We start from the raw sequence: 21767 nt of genomic DNA, 5'->3' as shown, positions 1-21767 counted from the left end.
TCCTTTAAGCCATGCAACTAGCAGTGGCCTCTGTGCTCCCAGTTGTTTCTGCTCTGGGTTGGACTCCTGATTTTCCTTTCTCTCCCTGTTTAGTGTGGGAGCCAAGAGAAGGAGAGGGCTGGGACGGAGAAGAGTGGGGGAAAGGAAAGCCTGCTCTCTGCCACCTCTTTGAGCTTGTTTTCATCTAGCATATAAATTCAAGTTTCAGGCTGTTTATGAAATCTAGATGATGTCCCTCTGACAGTCTCCAACAGAATATCAGGAACATTTCATACCAGAGTAATTTCTTAAATGGTTACGTGCCTCTGTGGTGACCTGACTGTTTTGACCTTTTAAATATTGTAGAATAAATTGACGTTCAAAGGAGGTACCCTGAAAACCGAGTATATGTGTGCATTCTTGACGTTGTAGGTTACCAAAGGCTAAAATAGGTGTTGCGTTGCATCTCAAGATCAGTCTTTGTGTGTATTTTATCCTGTAATGGTCCTTTAAATTTAATTGGGGATGTGTTTTAAAAACTGTCATCAGTTAAAATACTGCAGGACACTAATTTCTCCCTGTTTTTAATTAAAGACATCTGCCTCTTGAAATGAAAACTCATTACCTTGCAGCACTTGTGCTTGGGGGAGCATGCTGTAATGGGCTGTGTGTGTACATGCTTATACCATTTAGAGGTATTTTTTCAGAGAAAATAGGTCGTCTTCTGTCTGCAGCATTATTCAAGACCAGAATTAAGTCTCAAAACCTTCAACGTGTTGCAATAGATGTGAAGGGATTAAAACAGGGATTTGAGGGGTAGGTTTTCCAGTAGCGTAACTGGCTTTTTTAAGTTCTTTTAATTCTGTGCCTCTGTCCCTTCAGATGTTTAATATTCTCTGGCAGTGCTGTTCATAGCCAATCGGCTTGTGCTCAGCCACGGGCAAAAGACATTTATATTCCCAGGCTGCTTTCACCTCTGCTTTGCTGCATTTCAGCCTCTCTGCTGAAGTTTTCCTCTTAACGAGTCTATGAAAAGCAGTGTTGAGTTCTCGTCTTTGACTGGTAGCTGGCTCTTAATTCCAACTGATGTGGTGAGCGAATGAGGCCGGCGGCAGATGACACATGCAGAAAGGCTTTGCTCAGAGAAATATGCTCACTGCCTGCCCTTATTAAAATGCAGCCGTCTTCTGTGTTATGTGCCTAGTAAGCAGCACAGAGTATCTGTCTGGAGTGGAAAAGCCTTTTGGATCAGCTGGATTTATGGAGAACTGGGATTTTCCTCCTAGATGAGGGACAGCTCTGGCAATATTGTCTTTCCAGTGATGTCGGCTCTTTGGAGAGTTAACCGTAAACTCAAGGACGAAAGCGCTGGGAGAGCCGGTGACTCTCTGTACCGTATGCTGTATTTGGTGAGCAGATCTACCGTGCAACGCGACTAGTCTAAGTAATTAGCAGTTAAATGAATTTTCATGCTGGTTTAATTTTCAGGTTATACATTCAGGCTGAGCTGTAACATATATACCCTGTAGAGGCTTTTTGTTATTGTGCAATGTCGTTAGCAGTCCTGGCCATGCATGAAAGGGTGCAATTTGCCTGAGTTTTGTTTGGAAGATCAATACTGTGTAGAGTTTGCCGTCCGTGGCGGAATAGAGATGCTGCGTGCCATTCAAGGGGGCAATCTGCCTGATGCCCAAGCACCTGTATGTCTTTATACGGTCAGCACAACAGGAAATGGCACTCCGCTTTCAAAATTATAGGGCAGGCAGCCAAAACTCCCCACTGTGGACAGCATCAACATGCTTGATGAGTTTAAGGACTTGCTCCTCCTGCATGGGAAGGATGTGAGCCTAGCTCCACTGCTGAGCCCCCTGCAGAGGAGGGGTTAATGTACTTGCAAAATAAACTTCACTTTACAGCCCAATTGTGACAGCCCTCCATCTCATTTTAAGGTTGCTGGGTGGGATTGCTCGCAGAATTGTGCCTGAAGTGTGATGCCGTAATTCTCCTGGAGAAATCCTGATTCAGTGCTCTCATTGTTGCAGCTGGCAAACAGAGCTGGTACTGGGGGGTAAAAGGATCTGTTTCTGTTCTAGACCTTCCCTACTCTATCTACTTTCACTAGGAAAATGAGGACAGAGAGGCTTTTGTTAATTCTGTTTGAGAGTTTTCAGCAAAATAGCTGTGTTCTGAACCTCCCTGGGTGCAATATGCACCTGCTTTTTGTCTAGGAATGTATTTTTTTAAAGTAAATGTAAAGTAGACAGGATTATGTTCAGGAATGAAATGTCAGTTTGTTCAATGAACAAGCAACAGAATAGGTTTGTGGACATTATTGTGCTTGAGACTTTTTGTCTGTCCAAAGAGTATTGGGCGAGTGATACTCGGGAAATACATAAAGAAATGTGAGGCGGGGCAGTGGCAAGGCAGAGCTCAGTTGCTGTTGGCTGGAGCTGGGCATGGCTGAAGTCAGTGAGCGGTTTATTAAGTGTGCACAAGTGGAGATAAGGCTTTTAAAAGTCATCTACGCTTCCTTTTTGGCATATGGATGTAACTATTCCTTCTGGGGCAGACTGTGTGCCTGTATGACAGTTACCCAGTTTTCAGCTACTTGTTAGTGTTTAGCTGGTGTTTCATGGTATAAGTGGATTTTCACTCTCTCTTTTTGGGTGACCCATCTTTTCCTGCAACTTACTGCAAGTGCATACACAAGGTGGTGAGCTGTCTGTGGGGTATCAAGCATCAACTGCTTGAAACACTTGGATTATTTTTGGAGTTTGATTCCATCCTGTGTTTCATTCATGATAACTTTTTATTCATACATTTGGCTCTTCAAACAAAATGCCATTGGATATTGTCTTCCTCAAATATTCTTTCACAAAATAGTCTTAACAAAGCTAAATGTTTCTGAGCAAAACCCTGCATATCCTGGGTCTCAGCAGGCTCAGATCAACATCTATTAATTCGGTTCTTTGTCTCTTTCCAGCAGAGCAGGTAACTTGGGCAGGGTTTTTTGCATGTGCTGAAGCCAGGTTTTCACCTACTGCGCTTTGTGGATTTGGGGCTGTTGGGATCAACATCTCACCTGTTGAAATCTAAAGCGAACTTAAGCTAGAAATTTGGATATGCTTTATACTTAAGAGTATGGCAAGTGGAGGTGGAACCTTGCTGAGAAATAAAAGGAATTACTTGGACTAATATATCTTAACTCTGTGACACATGCCACTACCAGAAACTGAGTTAGTTGGAAATGGACTGGTTCAACTAAATGCTCCCTTCTGCCCTTAACTTACAACATTTCTCTTTTCTTCCTCATCTAAGTTAAACCTCAGATACCAAAGATGAATTTTTTTCATGTAATAAACTGTGTTCAAGAGGCATTTTTGTATAGACAGTCGGTTACAATTAGTTTGTTCCTTACACTTGTGTCCTGAAGAAAATTATCCTTTGTATAATAAGCATCTTTACTAAAATGCCTTGCAGTGGTACACTCAGGTGAGCATTTACAGCTATAAGATACCTTTAAGGAAAGCAACTGTATTACAGCAGGAAATCCCTTAGTTGTCACTAGCATGGTTAATGCTCCTTTTGGGCTTCATGGCGTTGTAGGTACACTGAGAGGGGGAAAATAGCTATGTGTGAGCAGACTGCACAGCTTATAAAATGTGGGGATGTTTCAGCACCGGGTAATCATGAAGGTGTGGGGTAGTGCAGGCTCCAGATGATGTTGTTGCTACCAGCTGGTGGGAGTGAAGTGATCTCCCAGGGGACAGAGCTCTGTCTCCAAACTGCAAAGTGGTGATGTGCTTTTCTGTCTTTGTTTGTTTTGTTGTTTTTTGTTTGTTTGGTTGGTTTTTTTTCTTTTCCTCTCTTGGAATATTCTCTGCTTGAACAAGCTAATTTTCAGTCAGTTGTTTTAGTATGAACTGGAGGGCTATAGAGGCAGGCTGGGAAGTCACTATATCTGGATTAAGATACCGTGGCAGGATTAGCCACAGAAGGTTAGAGAGGTGTGATCAAGTGCAGCAGCTCTTTTCCTTCCTGTGCCCCCTCCAGGTGTCTGGGAGGGATGGAGACAGGTCACGTCACTGCTTTGGCAACCCTAGAAGCCTGGGGCTGTCGTCACTGATACCAGAGACTGTACCTGCTCCAAACTTTTCAGCGTAACAAAAGATGCGAGAAGATGATCTAACGTGAGGAGGTGAAGAGAGGATAACTGTCTATGTATATAGACAGCTGATTAAACATTAAAGAAATCAGCTAGATGTAGCAGCTTTGAAAAACCTGACTTATGGGGAAGAAATGCACCCTGCAAGGCATATTTCCAGACACAGAACAGATACACAGTTACTTTCCCAATGAGCTTGTGTTTGAAGCCTTGAGAGGCTTTGGTTCCCCAGATGGCTCTGCTTCCCCAAAAAACAGCTTAGAAGGTTTCTGTCTCCATGTTGTCTCCTTGGCTGTGTTGACACAGCTATTCACAGGACCCTTGCAAACTAGTTTAGGGAACTGGCAGAGGGCTGGGGCATGTGTTTTGTTTGCACAGTCATTTTTGGTTCCTATTCTTGGGCCTCTTTGTTTGTTTGTTTTTGTCTTAAGGGCTGGATGAGCCTATTTCAATTAAAGTTCATGCTTATCTGAAAACATGAATGTTTTTGAACAGCACTTCAATTAACTTGAATTATGCAACTTTTTTCTCCCCGCCCCGTGCCGCCCCCCCCCCCCCCTTATCCCCAGTCACTGAGAGATAGGCTAGACAAATATATGAAATGATGTGTGCACTTCTGGACTTTGGTGCCTGTTAAAAAGCCCCCAAGCTGCAACTGCTTAACTGCAAAGGCTTCTCAGTTCCATCGTTCCTGTAGCTCTTACTTAAAATATTACTGCTGGTCTTTCCTCTTCCTTCTTTTTAAAGAGTACAGAGCAGGTCGCTGCTTTCTGTCGCAGTCTGCATGAAATGAACCCTTCTGATTCAAGTGCTCATCCTCAGGAATTTACAGGACCCCAGCTGGCCACCATGAGACAACTCACAGATGCAGATAAACTGCGAAAGGTTATCTGTGAACTTCTCGAGACAGAACGCACCTATGTCAAAGTAAGGGGTCTCAATGTGTTGTTTTAGTCTACTAATATTTCTCCACTTTCTGGAAAATCTTGTTAGTTTCTTCTCTAATACTTTTGTTTCCTGCATGTATCTCTTAGTTAACTTACATTAAATTCTACAATCTGTCCCTAGAATAGTAACTTAAACCTCTGAAATAAGTAGGCTTTCCAAATTCTTATGCTATCACTTTGAAATTGCTTAGCTGGTGTGCAGAGGAACACTGCTTAATGGGATCTGGTATTGATTTTGTAAGTAAAACTGTGCAAATGTTTCTTTTTACTGTCTTAAATTCTGTGAAATGCGACTATTTTGTGTTATGTGTGAAAGGGAAAAATTCACAGACTAGGTAAATGATGATCTTTGCCACCTCAATAAATATTCAGAGGCAGTTGGAGAAACCAAGATGGGAATCTTTTTCTGAATTTTTAGGACTTAAATTGTCTAATGGAGAGATACCTGAAGCCTCTACAAAAAGAAACGTTCCTCACACCAGATGAGGTATGTTAACTGTTGCTTATCTTTTTGCTAGATAGCTCACACACACACCTTCCCTCCGCACATCCCCCAGCTTGACCTAAGCAAGGGCTATGGAGAAATTTTGAATTCCATTTCTTTTAAAATAATGGATTGAGTAGAGTATAAAGGTACTGCTCAATAATGTACAGTCTGTAGGTTTTTTTTTCCCTGACATCACACTGATTACACAATTAAACTGAGAAATACTGAAGTTCTGGAAAATGTGATTTAGCTGCAAAGTGATATTTTCAGCATCTTGCTTTTTTTCCTCTTATTAGCTGGATGTTCTCTTTGGGAATCTGACCGAAATGGTAGCATTCCAGGTAGAGTTCTTGAAAACTCTCGAAGATGGAGTAAGGCTGGTTCCAGACCTGGAAAAGCTTGAAAAAGTTGAGCAATTTAAGGTAATCTCATCGTTTATATTCTGAGTAGTCGTTTAATACTCTTTGTTGTATTTGTCTTGACTGCTGTCACCATTCATGTAAAAACCTACATCTACTTACATTCGAGATTAATTTTTAGCTAATGCTGGAGCTCTTTGAAAAACATCCTGTTACAGCTATAGTCTATGCTACATTTAGCCATATAGAGCACTAGAAATCTGTAATGTCATGTGCTTTTAGATGCTATTTTTGCCATTCTGCCAGATTTCTTGTTTCAGGCTGTCAGGAAAAGCTGGAAATGGAAAGTTACATATGATCTTTGTTCTGACAAGTCTAATGTTCAGAAGCCTACTAGGTCTACAGATCAGAGCTGTAAATTGAATTCTCTATTTGGGCTTTTGATGCATAGCGGAACTATATGGCAAATACTTCCAACTACCATCAGATGTGCATCAAAGATAGAAATGGAAACTAAAGATATATAAACTTCATTTAAAAAAAAAAAAAGGAAAATGTGGAAACAAATTTTGTTTTATTTCTGATGCAGTCAGGCACTGGATATATGGCAAGTAGCTAATGCAATGTTTTGTCTTTGGGGAATGTTACTCTTGCTTTGAGCACTCACCTTGGTAGAGGACAGGATGTCTTGATGAATAATAATAATTCCACTGGGATTACTCTTCAGCTACCACAGAGTCCTGGAAGAACTACTGAAAGAATTTGTCTTTTTGTGCACGTGTGGCTTTGCCATCAGGTGCTTGTTTAAAATAAGCATCAGTCATGAACACTACCCTTGCATAACTAGAACACAGCTTTTGTTTTGTAGAAAATGTTCTCTTAATGGAGAGCACAGGCACACTTCTTTTAGTGGAGTGTGACCACTGTGCTCTGAGAGGAGTGTGAAAGAAGCCTCCCTTTGGAAAGAGCCCTTGTCTTCTGAGTGCTGCTGCTTCCACCTCTTTCCATAACAAGTACACGAACTTCACCTTCAGTTCTGTCCTATGGGCATAGTCTGAAATCAGTGTGCAAAATGGGACTTCAGGACTTCGTGGTTTCAGTTCTGCAGTTTGCTTCTCTCTGCTGACTGTAGGCAAGCTGCCTATGTGTTGTCTCACCCCCCCAACACCACGTTGTCTTGTTCCTAAGTGGGTAGTGGAGCAAATGCTTGACTGTGGCATAGACATCTTAGGGAAAGATTGTGCTTGGCCATTAGCACAAACTCATTTTCAAGTGAGTGAAGACCTTGGTGTGTTTGTGCAGAGGGATAATAGCCTTGCTTGCAGCTCCTTGGTGTCTTGACCCATTGCAAAGTCAGATACATCCAGTCCTCTGTGTGGCCTCTGGTCGTTACTTAGATCAATAAGGTTTTAAGCTCAGGCATTTAAATATAATTCTGGAGCTGTGAACTTAGTTCCCTCTATAGTCAGTGGTGTCTCCAGATCATCCTAACTGGAACTTGGCTAATGGTCTTAATCACATAGCCTGAATCCAGATACCAAGGCTAGGCCTGTTTCTTGCTAGATGGTGTGAGGGCACTCTAAAAATGCAGTGTCCTGTCAACCAAAAGCTAGATGGAAACTTCGGGTGACCTGGCAGAAGAGAAAAACTGGCTTTCATGTGGTTTTTTTTTTCCTAATGCTATTTTTTTCTTTTTTTTTTTTAAATCCTAGAAAGTGTTGTTTTCCTTGGGTGGATCCTTTCTTTACTATGCTGACCGGTTCAAGCTGTACAGTGCCTTCTGTGCCAGCCACACAAAAGTCCCCAAAGTACTGGTGAAAGGTAAGAGGCATGTGCTGGACTAACAGACCTGAGCATCCAGAGAGAGAGATGTTGTGGTGACATGTGGGTTTGGGCTGGCACAGGTGGTCCTTGTAAATGATGAGAGGTGGCCACTGAACCCCAAATCATGCAGGGCAAGTGGTGGCAGAGGAATGAGGGCACATACATGCCTGGTTGCTCTCCAGGAGCCTTTACAGTAGGGAAGTAAGTCCATCTGGCCTGAGTGGCTCGCAGAGAGCTCTGTGCCATGGGTGTTCTTGGACCACCATCGATGTAATGATACTTGAGTAGCTCATTACAAGAGGTCATTCACCTCACATGTAGTTTTTCTCCCCATGCTTAATTTATTCTCCCCTGACATGTTCAGTTTCTTTTCAGTCATGTGGGGCGTGGAAAGATTTCATAAATGGGCAATGTGATGTGCGCTAATGGATCACTGTGTACTTTGGAACCAGGAGTGGTGATGCTTGTAATGACCTCTGGATCCTCCTAGAGTTTGTGCTGTGAATCCTTGCTAGTGGCAATCCCACTGAAGCTCCAGCCAATGTGGTTGAACTCTGACAGCCACTAGGAAAGAATCAGCCTGGGAGAATGTTTTCTGGAAGCAGTCTAAATATTTTAACTGCACCATGCTCTCTCCTCTATTCTTCTTCTCACCTTCATTCCAATTTGCCTGAGAAGTTTCTATGTATGAATTCCTAGTAGAAGTTGGCTTGCTGAGATGGAGATAAATTAACTGTGGTCTGGCTTCTAAATGCTCATGGGCCTCCTTTCCTTGGAGTGATGTTTTTTTCCCCTGTGAACGTGTTAATCTTTTAGAGTTAGCAGTGCTTCATGCAATTTATTTTTGGCCAAGACATTAAATAAACAAATGCTTCCAGTTGTAGGAGCAGTGCCATTAAGGGAGGAGCTCTTACTTTTCAAAGAACATCTGGATGCCTGACAATCAAAAGTTTTGTTTTTTTTTTTTTTCCTGTGCACATTTCTTTTTATTTATACTTGTAAACTCTTATTTACTATGCTGCAAAGAATACTTGGCAGCTCTGTGGAACACATGAATAAATGATTTGTTTCTAGTCACATCCATGCTTTCTTTCAGCATTATTCTGTTAGTCCTTAATGTTAAGGCTGTAGACTAGGTAGATTTGGTTGTTTTGTTTTGCTTTTTCATTGCTGACTGTATTTATAAATGAGAAATGATTGTGCTTGAATTACCACAGAAACAGAACTTAAAATTTTATTGCAGTGATAAATCTCTTAAAAAGCCTGCGAGTGTATTTCAAGTGTAATTTGGTGTCCTCAGCTGAGGTGCAGGTGGCTTTTGGATTTGAAACTGAAGTTGCTTTGTTGAAGTCAGGTGACTGCCTGCAAAAAACCCACACAACCTAGGCAGAGGATACAGCTCTAATAAAAGCAATTGTGTGGAGTTGTTCCTGCACTGAATAACTTGTATGTCTAAAAATGCCACCTTCTCTGTATTTCCCTCCCTGGAAAAATTTATGTTCTAGCAGAGGGAGCAACAGAGAAAATGGTATTTTTATAAATTCAGTAGCAGTGAGGTAGAAAAGATGGTAGCAATCAGGTGTCCCGTCTGCCTGTGCTTCCTAAATATGGTGTGCTATCATAATTTACTGCTCCCTGCCTCCTTACTAGCTCTTGATTGTTGTTGTTCAGTATTGCATTTTAAGTTCTAATGAGGTAACAATAACCAGACTTGCCAACATTATAAAGGTGTATGAGACTAGACTCATGAGTAGTCACTTCTTACAGATATCCAATTTGAGCCTTTTCTTAAAAGAAACAGATAATGAAAACAATTTATGCTGCTCTAAAATAGTTGCAAGGCCAGAAATAGTGTGGGTAGTGAGATTAAAAACTGCACATATTGGTACAGTAGGTGGGTGCCTGTTGTTAAATCATAAAGAGCATATCTGTGGCAAAGGTCAGTAACCTGAAGTGCATATATCTAATACTGTAGACCTGATAAATCTGCACTTCTTTGCAAAATGTCTCTGGATAAATTAACTTAAAGCTGGAAAAGTCACTTTATCATGGCAGCTGTTATGATTTTTGATTTATCCAATCACTTCATTTTACTCTTCCAGCCAAGACGGACACTGCTTTCAAGGCATTTCTGGATGCTCAGAATCCCCGACGACAGCACTCCTCCACCCTGGAGTCTTACCTCATCAAACCCATCCAGCGGATACTGAAGTACCCTCTCCTGCTGAAGGAGCTCTTTGCTCTGACTGATGTAGACAGTGAAGAACATTATCACCTTGATGGTAAGGAGCTACCCTACGTTGCTCTTCCCTGTTTAACCTCTGGTCTGGAACACTCTGCCTCCCACTTCCTCTCAGAGGCTTAAAAATACCTTTTGTCTCTTCCCCTATCTCTTTGTCTTTCTTCTAGTGGCCATAAAAACAATGAACAAAGTTGCCAGCCACATTAATGAAATGCAGAAAATCCATGAAGAATATGGGGCAGTGTTTGACCAGCTCATAGCAGAACAAACAGGGGAGAAAAAAGAGGTAACAGATAATCAAATTTAAGAGAAAAAGGCTGTTATTTTGGTGCCTGTAGCATGAATGTTAAATTGTATCAAATATTTACCTTGTCATTTGTACCGTGTCATTTAAGCGGGTCCTGGTGCAAACAGGTAAATCCCAATCCAATTCAAGAACGGCTTTTCCATGTATGGTTCACTGACTGGAACCGATGTAAAGAACTAGTGGGTTAATTCACCTTCAGTGTTGTGGTTGGGTCAAAATCGGATCCCAACCTGCAGTTCACTATTTTGATATCCATGTCTTGGCTCTCCTCATTCCATGTAATCTTGCTCCACCAGTCTGAGTGGACTGGCATGCTGAGGCAAGTCTGTACTAAGATCTTTAATCCCTTTAAAGAGCTAAAAATGTGAGGTGTGGTGTGTGAGAAACTGCTGTTTCTCTTTTAGAAAGTGTTAGTGGGCTTGATATGTGAGAGCGCCTTGGGCTTTGGTGTAGATGTCTCATATGGCGCATATGCAAACACTTGAAGATCCAGCGTGGCTCAGTCGGCTGACCATCTCAAAAACCTGTGGCAGGTGTCTTGAAGTTTCAGACTGAGACCTGGACTCTCTGTTTACTACTAAAACGTAGGTCTGCAGTCCAGCAGTGCAGTGAAGGAGAGTGGTGGGGAGTAAGGGGGGAATGGAGTAAGGTCAGGGAGGCTCAAGGAAGAGGTGGAGACATGCTAAAGGGCTGATGGGAGCAGTGATGTGGGTGAAGGCTGCAGAGAGGCATGACTGTATGAGTAATGGTGATGGGGTTTTGCCAACAGCCAGAATGAAGAACAAATATAAGAGGCATTGAGCTACAAGGCAAAAGAGGTCTGGGATTGAGTAGTGTTGAGGAAGCTTTAGGTGTGAGAGCTGGATAGCAGCAGCGGGGAGGGAGGATCAGATGGTGGGTAGAGGGCAGAGACTAGGGTTGCTGCTGGCAAGCAGTGGTGGAGGGAACGTGTGAGGACATTTGTTGGGAGAGCAATTGTGGTTTGGTGTTAATCTCGGAGAGGAGACAGTAAACACCTATCTTAGTGTTGCTCTTGTTATGGGGGAGACTTCAGCTTGTTGTGCTGATGGTATCTGTGGCATCCTTTGGCAAAAGTCTGACTTCACTAAGAGGAGGGTGGAGGAATGGGATAACATGGCCTCTGGATGAGGATAGCCCTTAATTTGTCACTCTGGAAGACTGTAAATCAAAGTGAAAGATACAGTTGCTGCAGTATTAGTGGGCATCTCCCAACAGTTGTTATGAACTCCTTTATTAGCCCATTTCCAGAAATGTGGTTTCCACAGATGAGCCTTTGGGCAAAATCAAGAGCCACAGCAACCGTGGGGAGGAAGTGGTTTGACCGCTTCACATGATGAGGTCTCTAAACTTTACCCCAAACCATGTGTGTGTGATGGGGGCTGTGCTTAAATGTTCAAACAAAATAGAAAGAAACTGATAGGGAGAAAAATGGACAAAGGAGAAAAAAATGCAAGGAAGACAGCATCTTTTCTTCCCTGACTTCACACCAGATTATGAGAGCCTGACTCGATGACTTCTAATTCATGCTCACCAATTAAGGATTTACATGCATCTATTGCTAACTGTTACAGTCTGTCTGCGCATGCTTTCAGTCATCTGATTAAATACTCCAAAAGCTAGCTTGTGGGGCTTTTTTTCTTTGTTTAGAAATAAACTTCAAGTAAGTTTTCTTGAATGGAAATTCAAGTAAGCTTTCTTGAAGTGATTACACATTGTGTCTTTATGCATGTATTTGTGTTGGCAGGTTGCAGACCTTTCGATGGGGGACTTGCTCTTGCATAACACAGTGATATGGCTGAATCCACCCGCCTCACTAGGGAAATGGAAGAAGGAACCTGAGCTGGCAGCATTTGGTTTGTATCCTAGTAATTTTATTTCAGATGCCTAAAAGACTGTCAACTGTGCCTTAACAGATGTTTGTTTGAAGGTAGTTGAGTACTGCCTTCTGCAAGGTTGACTGGAACTTAAAACCATTATTTGTCTCTTTGCTGCCATGGTCAAATTATGTTCTGTGTTGATCTAAAACTGGTGAAGAATTTGGAGGTGACTGCTGTAATAGTGCAAGAGTTTCTTAAACCCATATCCAAGGGTATGAATTGAGAGCTATATAGAAAGGTATTTGTCTTTGAAAAGATACAGTTCGGTAGCCTGACTGATGCCAAGTAACTCTACCTCACATCCTGTAGAATGGGTTGGGGGCTTTCAGAGGCTTTGCCTTTTTTCTCTGTCCCTTTTGCCAGAAAGAACTTGTATATCTAAGCTTTAAAAAGTGCTTAAAAGCTAAGCCAGAACTCCCAGTGAGTTGCTTTGGAGTGGTCTGTCTCCTCGGAGTAGTCTATCTTGGGTGGCCAAACTAGAAATTGAAACTGCTGTTGGCATAGATCTCAAGGTCTTTCCACTGCATTGGAGTATGGTCCCTTGGAAAGGTACATGATCGCTTATGTTGGCTAAATCATGTCTCTCTTACTTTCAGAATTATATCAAGTAATGCAGAGTGTGCTAGGTTTTCTTTATTTGTTCCTAAATTTCTTTACACGCAGTGTCCTTTTTCCTTGTTTCTAGAAAGCGATACTGATTAGGAAGCCAATGATTTTTATTTTTGATTTATACCAAACAAGTAATGAATGAAGACTCTTTCAGCTTTGCTCTGGAAGAGCATATAAAAATTGACTGCTTTCCTGTAAGTTGGGAAAGCACCTGGTCATACCCTGAAGCCAAGGGGCCCCATGAAAGCTGCTAGGAATGTGCAGCAACTCTTAATTACTCCAAAAAGCTTTAAATTGGTTTCATAAAATGTCCAAAATTAAATGTTCATGCAATTCAATCCTAAAACAAAGGGTGTGTTTGAGGCCTGAAGAAAGAGATCACAGGGAAAACTGGAGTCTTGAAAGACAATTTCCAGCTCCATGTGGATGCTATGTGGCAAAAGAGGAATCGGATTACACCTCTGCCTGCCAGTGCTGCTCACTTTTTAATTCAGCATAGACCAGTGTCCCACCTGGGAGGTGTTCACAGTCTGTCCAAGCGCAGACTCATCTGCTTGACTGTCTGTGCGTAGCTGGGTGCTGCTCATTTGTCTGAGGTGAACTTAGCCAGGGGGATTAAAGTTCTCTAAATTTTTGTATAGAACTGTTGCTGCTTGAATAGTTGTTCCAATAACTGGTGACTTACACTCTTGAGTTTTGAGTGACTTTGAAGTAACCTGGTTTTGTGTACTAAAAGTGGTTCAGCTTTGTTTTTTTGGGAAGAATATGCAAGAGGGCTGGTAGGTTTACTCCTGCCTTCCCTCCCTGACTCAAGTGATGGCTGTCTGAGGAGTTGAAAGGTCTATGTGCTTGGGCATAGAGGAGACCTGTTCCTAACCTTACTGACTCCATGGCTTTTGTTTCTGACTTTCTCCTCTAGTGTTCAAAACTGCTGTGGTCCTTGTATACAAGGATGGTTCCAAACAGAAGAAGAAACTTGTAAGTTGCATGGACTATTTTGGTGATGCTGTGTGCATTTGTGGTGCTGCAATCAAGATTTGCTTTCTATAAAGCTGTGATGCTAGAGTGTGCTTTTGCATACATGATTCTTGTTCTCCGCCACACAACGGAGGTTTTGAGCAATGCTGAGTAGCCTGCTGTTTGGCGCAGCGCTCTGCAAGCATTCATTTAGTTTATCCTTTGCTCTCTGCTGGACTAGTTGTTCCTGTGGCCTGCCACATCCCTTCCATGCTGTGGAGTGGACTTTCATGAAACGAGGTGTTGCCTTGAATGCCTCTCTGGTGTTTGGCTCTTTGATCAGTTAGTGTATGTGAATCAAATACGAGAGCTGATGCCTGTCAGCTTTCCTAATGAAACGCAATGTCCTTGCTTCAGTTCTGGCTGTTGCATGCCACTGAGCAAGTGCTGACCGCTCTTAGCTAAGTTAGGTGTGCCTACAGTATGTATCAGGGGATCCTACTGGAGTTTGGGATTAAAAGTTAAAGCTAAGCTTGACAGTAAACGTATGCCTTGCTACAGTAGGGAACACAGTTTAAAGTATTAGAGAAAACTTTTTGATTCCCACCTGACATAAACCATAGTGTGATTTGAAATGCTTGTGTGGTTATCCAGCTAACTTTGGAATGACTAAGGCAAAACTTACGCATGTTTCTGAGTGTATGTGCACTTGGAGGAGAGAATGCAGCATTGGTCTCAAATGGCTTTTGAAGGCATTGATAATAGTTGATTGGTCTAATGGTTGCTTTTGTCTAGAATTTAGCAAAACCTTCATAAATAGTCACATCAGTGATGCTGGTTACTAAGATGTTGTAGTGAGAGAACAGGAATTGCAACAAGTCTCTAGCTGGACGTTCTCCGTGCAAAGCAGAGGAGACTTCTGTGTCTGACTATCCCAAGGTGTCTCATTTCCTAACGGTATTTTGAAATTCTTCCAGGGAGGATCACATAGAGCTTCAATTTATGAAGACTGGGATCCGTTCCGCTTTCGCCACATGATACCTTTAGAAGCACTGCAGGTTCGAGCATTGGCAAGTGCAGGTAATGTTCCCACTGCATGAATTTGGCAGGGTTCTTAATGTTCGGCCTGGGGGCATTCACTGACCAATGTTTGTCCTTAGTACACGTGTATGCAGCTTCTAGAGCCTGAGCAAGGAACCCACAACCTCAGCATCCGTAATAGCCCTGGAGAGAAACGAAGGGGCAGAAGCTCCAGTTGTGTGTATCTAGCTTGTCAGTACTTCTCTGAAGGCAGTCAGGGTTCTGGAAAAACAGGACAAAGTTGTTGTTGACTCTGGTTTGCTCTGTTCCTCTTCTGGAGACTAGAAGGAAATCTTGCAGCTGTGAGACAACAGAGCTAGTGAATTTTTGTCCTTGTCATTGATAGCTTCATGTAAAGCTTATTATATTAAAAAATTCAAAATTTTAAACAATTTTCTCCCTTTCTAATGCATAAGTGAAAGTGGAAAGAACATAGGAGGTAGCTGTAAAATATGAAGTATTCTGTGGAATACCTGAAAAGCTGAGGGGGAGGTTTCATATTTTTATGGAACTGAGTGAGTGCGTATAAAATACTACTAGATTTTGGTGAGTTTAAGTGTCTGTTGTTTCATTAGTCAGTTGCCCACTGCTGTCTTTCAGCCATGAGTTAATATTATTTACAGTGCATTATCTGTCATCCTGGATGGTCTTAAACCATTTTTTCAGGATTACAGAATAAATACTTTAATTGGGGTTAAATATGAGAAACTGTTGTATGAAGTGCTGCTTGCTTTTGGCTTTAGATGCAGAGACCAATTCTGTATGTGAGATTGTCCATGTTAAATCTGAGTCTGAAGGCAGGCCAGAAAGAACGTTTCACCTTTGCTGTAGGTAAGTGCGTTTCCATATTTTCAATGGCAGCTACATCTCTGGTTCTCAGCTTGCCTGTGCCTTTCCTTTCAGGCAATCTGGGAATAGCCAGTAGGGGAAGGGGGGAGAGGGTGTTAAAACCTTACTTCTGGCAGGCAGAATTTTGTAAAATTTATTTAAAAAAAGGCATATATTTAATCAGCTTTGCAGCTTCATGGAAATATCATTATTACAGTTTTCCTTTCACAGCTAAATTCCAGCATTGGATCTTTATGTTAGGTAGCTGCTTGTGTATCTTGTTCAGCTGGTACATTCATGCCACGAAGTTCCAACCTCTGCTCTGAGGGCGTTGCCCTTTCTTTAAGTAAACCTTGTCCATCTTTGTTGTGGTGGTTGCTCTGATGTGTTTTAGAGTTCAAATAAGAACTTGGTACACAAATTCACCAGGGTCTAATGGAGCTGATACCAAGCCGATTCCTACTACTAGGTAGTAGAGAGTTGCAGGACTTCTGCTTGGTGTGTGTTTACAGGGGACAAACCTGAGATTTAATTAGCCAGCATAGGTCAACTTGATGTTTATCGGACAAAGAGAAGTGCATGGTTGGTATTGGAGGAAAAGGAAGCCTCAAGACGGCTAAATGTTTCGTTAATGAACTGTGTATTTGTTTCCTTGGATGTCCATTGCAATGATTATAGATTCACCTTTGCTTTGAAAATACTGTATTAAATTGAATCTTCTCTGGGGGAAGTGCATGCCTGTCAGTTTGCAATGCCTTAAATTACAGAACTGGTCATTATTTATCACATTTACAGCGAGCTTTTAGCAGTTCCCAAGAGATAACGCTGCCTTTTGTATTCTTGCCTATTTTTCAGTTCACCAGAACACAGGAAGGACTTTCTGAAGGCAGTGCACTCGATTCTGCGGGATAAACACAGAAGACAGCTTCTTAAAACTGAAAGTTTGCCCTCATCCCAGCAATATGTTCCTTTTGGTGGAAAAAGATTGTGTGCTCTAAAAGGTGCAAGGCCAGCCATGAACAGGGCAGGTACTGTAGGGCTACAGACTTTCAAGATCCCAGTAACCCCAGCACCATTGTAGGACATGTGGTGGTGTCTGTTACTTGTATATTAGGATTAGTATTCTCTCCTGTGTATGTAAAAACTGCTGATTTTCCATGCTTCACCTCCTTGAGAGCCTTAAATTGCCTCTATTTACCTTGCTTTGCACTCAAGGCTCAGCTTTAGAGCAGTCCTTCTGGCATGGAAGGAAGAAATGGGATTCCTGTTAATACTGATTGGCTGTGCACTTTAATCTGGAAATGGGTTTCAGCTGAACAAAGCAGAAGCCTGCTGCATATTTCTTAAAAGCATGTACAGAATTTTGAGCAAACCCTAGCACTTTTAAACTAAAATGCACAAGAAAAATCAGCTCCCCCGAGTGAGTGGCTTGGTTTGAAGAGATAGTTCATGTGTCCTCCATTTTAGCCTTTTCAGCTCTATTGCTAAAGGGCGTGTGCTTCTGCTTCTCACACTTTGGGAAGCATGCACTTGATACTATTATTTTTGTATTGGCCTGTCCTAAACCATGAATTTTCCTTTTCAGTTGACTTCAGGCAAAAGCAATGAGAAAATCCCAGGGAAAAGCAGGTTTTCATTTTCAGAACACTAGATGATGGAGGGAAGAAATACTTGCTTCCAACTGAAAAGTACACGGCACCGCTGCGTGTTTTGTTCTGGTCTGTTATTTATTTTTTTTTTTTCTGCTCATTAGATCCAGCAATGTAGACAACCAGGCTTTCTGTTCCTCTTCTGTAATGGGCAGGCCAGACCAATAACATTCGCAGCATGGCTTCTCACTCGGGGTGTTGCTAGCCATCTGCCTCAGAGACACTTAAAATCGTAAGAAAGAAGAGTCAAAGGTGGGCCAAAATGCAACTGTTTTACCACAGTGCTTCTTCAGTCAGCCTGTGGGGCTAATCTACTGCAGATGCCAAACTTCTTTCAGTTTGACTCTTTGGTGCATTTGCATGATGAATTCTGCAGAGATTAAAATCTCCTCTTAGAGTACAGACCTCTTGCTACAGTTAAAATTTGCAACTGCTGAGCTGTTGTACTTAACGCATGTTTTGAGGCTCAGGGATATTCAAATATGACCCCGCCCCCAAGCTAGAGTTTAGTAAATACATACTGAAGTGCTAAATTGCTGTTTAGTGGAGGGGGACAAACTATAACCTTGGAGTTCACCTGCTTGCCATGGAGCTACGTGTGTGTGCACGTAAAGCGCTGGAATACCTGCAGGTCCTTCAGCTGCAGGATTCGTCCCCTGCTTTGCCTCACAAGCCTCTTATGAAGATGTTTCAACACAGAAGATGTGAATTTGCTAATTGGGCCAGTTGCAAAAGCTAGTAGACCAGCTGATGCTGAGTAAGGAACTTCTGAAAGTTTTTCTGGATTTGGGGTTTTCTTTTTTTTCTTTTTCCCCCAGTAGGGAGGGAGCAGGGAAGGGAGTAGCAGAGCCTGGACAGGAAACTTACTTCCCCATAAATAACACCACAATTACAGCATCTTCAGCACCGAGGTAGCTACTTGGAAACCTATAGTGTTGCTCTTACCTGAGACAAAGCAATTTCCCTTACCAAGGCGTAAGGCTAGTTGGTTTTCATGGTGTGCTGACAGCAGGGCACTGCGTGTGAGAAGCTGAGCTGAACAGATACACTTTGTGCTGGCTGGCTGGCTGCCTACCGCTTAGGAGGAACAGTAATTGTGGGCCATTATCCCAACTGTGGATCTGAGTAGCAGAAACTCCTTTTTCAGCTGGAGAGAAACCTGTGCTGAGGAGCTGAGTGAAGTGTGACTTGCCTGCAGGGAGGATGCTGAATGACTAGGTCATTCGTGGGAGTCTGCCTGCTTTGTGCCTAGCGGTGTTAAATAAAGGGCCCCTGGAAGACTAACTTTTTTAAGAGAGTTGTACTGTGTGTAAAAAGCCTGTGGGGTTTTATCTTTGTGTGTGCGCAGTGTCAGCCCCAAGCAAGTCTCTTGGGAGGAGGAGGCGGCGGCTGGCCCGAAACAGGTTTACCATTGACTCAGATGCCGTCTACACGAGCAGCCCTGAAAAAGAGCCCCAGCAGCCCACGCACAGTGGGGACACTGACCGCTGGGTAGAGGAACAGTTTGACCTTGCTCAGTATGAGGAGCAGGAGGACATCAAGGAAACGGACATCCTCAGCGATGACGATGAGTACTGCGAGGCCGTCAGAGGTGCCGTGGCTGACCGAGACCTTCGGGAGCGGCTGCAGGCGGCCTCCATCACGAGCAGCCAGCCGTGCCGGGGGGACCACCCACGCCCAGCCATGGACACGCACGCCTCCAGGATGACCCAGCTGAAGAAGCAGACGGCCTTATCTGGCATCAACGGTGACGTGGAGGGCCACAGCGAGGAGGTCATCTGGGTTAGGCGTGAAGACTTTGTCCCCAGCAGGAAACTGAACACGGAGCTCTAAACCAGTCCCCTTCCCTGCCTGGATGCGTAGGTCTCCCTGTCCCGCCCTCCATCCCTCCCTCTCGCCCCCGCACACCGCGGAGAGCTGATCCCGATAGATTGCACACTTGCACACACCATTTCGGCAGCTGAATTGGTCCGAAGCCATGCGGCCTCACTTTAGGCAACTGTAAAACGCTCAAAACCTGGAACAGAATAAGCTTAAGGTCCTGTCTTACGTTACCAAGGGCTTTCACACGATGTTATTTATTCTAAAATAATCAGGGGCTGAAATTAAGTATGGGGAGAATATCATCACTGGAAAACAAATTACTCTGGATGTCTTAACCTACGTACAGCGAACTAGCTTAAACAATAGCACAACGAACAGAGAGTTTTATAGCCGCAAATTGTCAGTCGTAGGTTCATCTCCTTAATGAGGAAACTGCCTTTTTAACGTGTACAGTTGCAGCATTCTTATTACTTTTCCCTCTTTAAATGTAAGAGAATATACGTGTATTTTAGGAATGTGTGAGGAAAGGTTTGGGATTTATGTTGTGTTAAGTCCTCTTGGTCTGTGACTGGTCTAACTTAATGTCAATGTTGGAAGCTCTAGTTTTACATAATGTTATAAAGATGCCAAACTCTTTTAAAAGAGATCCAAATTTAAACACTTGAAGAAATATTTTTTTGTATTTTACCTGAGATGCAGGGGCACAAAGGATAAGAGTTTTACAGCATTAGCGTAGCTCCACGTCTAGGGTACGAGGCTAGCTTTTTGCAGAGGGTTAGGAATGGTGGTTTTTATATTAATATGAACTGGAAACTCTTATTTAGGTATGACTTCAGGAAAAGGATTATTGTATATGTTTGAGACTGGAGTTTTGTTAGATAATAAAAAGAATAAAGTAAAATTACATGGCTGAATTGTAGTGGACCAAACTGATCCATGGTGTAACCTCGCTGGAGCCAGTGTAGCAACATCACAGATCTGTTTAGTCCACTCTCTCTGGCAGAGTTTGGGCTTAGGGGACAGGGAATTCATGGCCAAAAAACTGACCTCATCCACTCTCCTACTGTGGGTGAAACTAGTGTATTTTAATTCCTTTATAAAAGCTTTTCCACTGCAATAGAGTATGAACAAGTTCTACACAAGCAAACCTCTTTAACATTTTAAATCTTTTATTTAAACATCTAAAACAGGGTAAAATGTGACTAAAATCTTGTGGTTTTTAAGTAGACTTCCAAATACGAAACACATAATAGCACTTTTTTTTAAGATTTATATAGCTTTTCCCATTGCAGTTTCACCTGTAGGAAAAAAGGAAGATTATATGAAATTTTCTTTTTTTTTGTTGGTATCTATTGATGTTTGACACATTAGTAGGTACTTTGAAAACCTGAAATTTTATAATAGCTTTAGGATTATATTTTATAAAATCCACTCTGACTATATTTTAAAGCATAACAAAAATTATTCCCCCCAAAATTCCATCACTGTCTTTGTGTCCCAGCTAGCATTCTCCCCTTGCCCGCCCCCCCTTTCTGGTTTCTGGTGCACTATACTTGATCTTATGAAAGCTTTCTCTATTAACTTTTTGCTATCTTCTGATTTCTTTTCGTAAAAGCTTTAGAAAGGTTTCTATACCCTTTGTATTATCACATCATTGTTTTATATCATCTACCTGTCAGTTGTGTCCCAGCGTATTAGAGAAGCGGAGGTTTTAGCTGTCCTGTGCTGTACCCAGCGGAATACAGTCAGCGCTGAAATACTGGAAGGCTGGTACTAGGAAGGTACCGTTGTTCTTGTACATAATGTCATGACATGTCTATGTCAAAGGTTCTTATATATTTCTTTTATAAGCTGAAAGAAGGTCTATTTTTATGTTTTTAGTTCTATGAATGGAACGTTGTAAATGCCTGTCAGAAATAAAATACTGGAAAAAAATACAAGAGAGTGGTATGTGTATGTGTGTGCTCCGAGACAGGTGCTTCTCTGAGTAGAGGCAAGCAAGGAAGCAAGTCCTACAGTAGATGAAGCTGTTGGGATCACTCTCCTGGCTTTAATAATCTGTAAGGAGTGTCCTTAATAGTAAGGTTTCCACCGTTAGCAGTGTGTGCCCTGTGTCATGTGAGCTGAATGGGTTCAGCGTGTCTTGGCTCTGCTTTTGGTGGGATCTGAGTTCTGGGGTAAATAACAGCTCCTTTGGCCAGCATGTGCTGAGCTTCAGCCTGTCCCATGTGAAAGGCTGGGGCGAGTTTGTTGGCCTCCCTTCTCTCCTAGTGAAACCTCATTTTTATTTATTTATTTAATTCCCCAATGGAAGGTCCAAGCTTGGAGCCATGCCTGTTAGAGGATGGAAAATGAGACAAACAGGAGAGCAAATGCTGGATGCAAGTATTTGCCTATAGTGCACCTATTTGACATGCACCTTGGCACAAAATGAAGCTTTCCTTTTGTGGGACTGCTAACTTTAAAACAGTGTGTTCAAGTCTGCAACTAGCAACGCTCTTCCCCAATTCTGTGAAACTGCATTAACCTCTACTGAAACATAAGTGCAAAGCATGGTCGTGCTTGCTTGTGTGCTCAGCAGAGAACAAATGTGAATAAGCATGAACTTCTAT

General features: G+C 42.4%; 1 protein-coding gene across 8 annotated transcripts in view; it reads left to right on the top strand.

Annotated features, from left to right (window-relative positions):
- Positions 1 to 21095, top strand: part of TIAM1 (TIAM Rac1 associated GEF 1) — a 189141-nt gene extending 168046 nt beyond the window's left edge. For 6 of the 8 annotated variants that reach the window (XM_074814195.1, XM_074814198.1, XM_074814193.1 and 3 more), the window contains 12 exons: positions 4892 to 5071; positions 5510 to 5578; positions 5875 to 6000; positions 7650 to 7758; positions 9864 to 10043; positions 10171 to 10289; positions 12076 to 12184; positions 13737 to 13795; positions 14752 to 14854; positions 15598 to 15685; positions 16538 to 16710; positions 18680 to 21095. In XM_074814195.1, coding sequence (XP_074670296.1) covers positions 4892 to 5071; positions 5510 to 5578; positions 5875 to 6000; positions 7650 to 7758; positions 9864 to 10043; positions 10171 to 10289; positions 12076 to 12184; positions 13737 to 13795; positions 14752 to 14854; positions 15598 to 15685; positions 16538 to 16710; positions 18680 to 19164 — 1800 coding nt within the window. In that variant the 3' untranslated portion in view covers positions 19165 to 21095. Of the gene's footprint in view, positions 1 to 1222; positions 1389 to 4891; positions 5072 to 5509; positions 5579 to 5874; positions 6001 to 7649; positions 7759 to 9863; positions 10044 to 10170; positions 10290 to 12075; positions 12185 to 13736; positions 13796 to 14751; positions 14855 to 15597; positions 15686 to 16537; positions 16711 to 17267 lie in introns of those variants that run through there. The other 2 variants (XM_074814201.1, XM_074814199.1) reach the window with 2 other exon arrangements.
- Positions 21096 to 21767: the final 672 nt, after the last annotated feature.

This window comes from Strix aluco, chromosome 2 (genome assembly GCF_031877795.1).
Source record: "Strix aluco isolate bStrAlu1 chromosome 2, bStrAlu1.hap1, whole genome shotgun sequence".
Lineage (NCBI taxonomy): Eukaryota > Metazoa > Chordata > Aves > Strigiformes > Strigidae > Strix > Strix aluco.
Note: the sequence above shows the minus strand (reverse complement) of the source record. Positions and strands in the feature narration are given on the sequence as shown.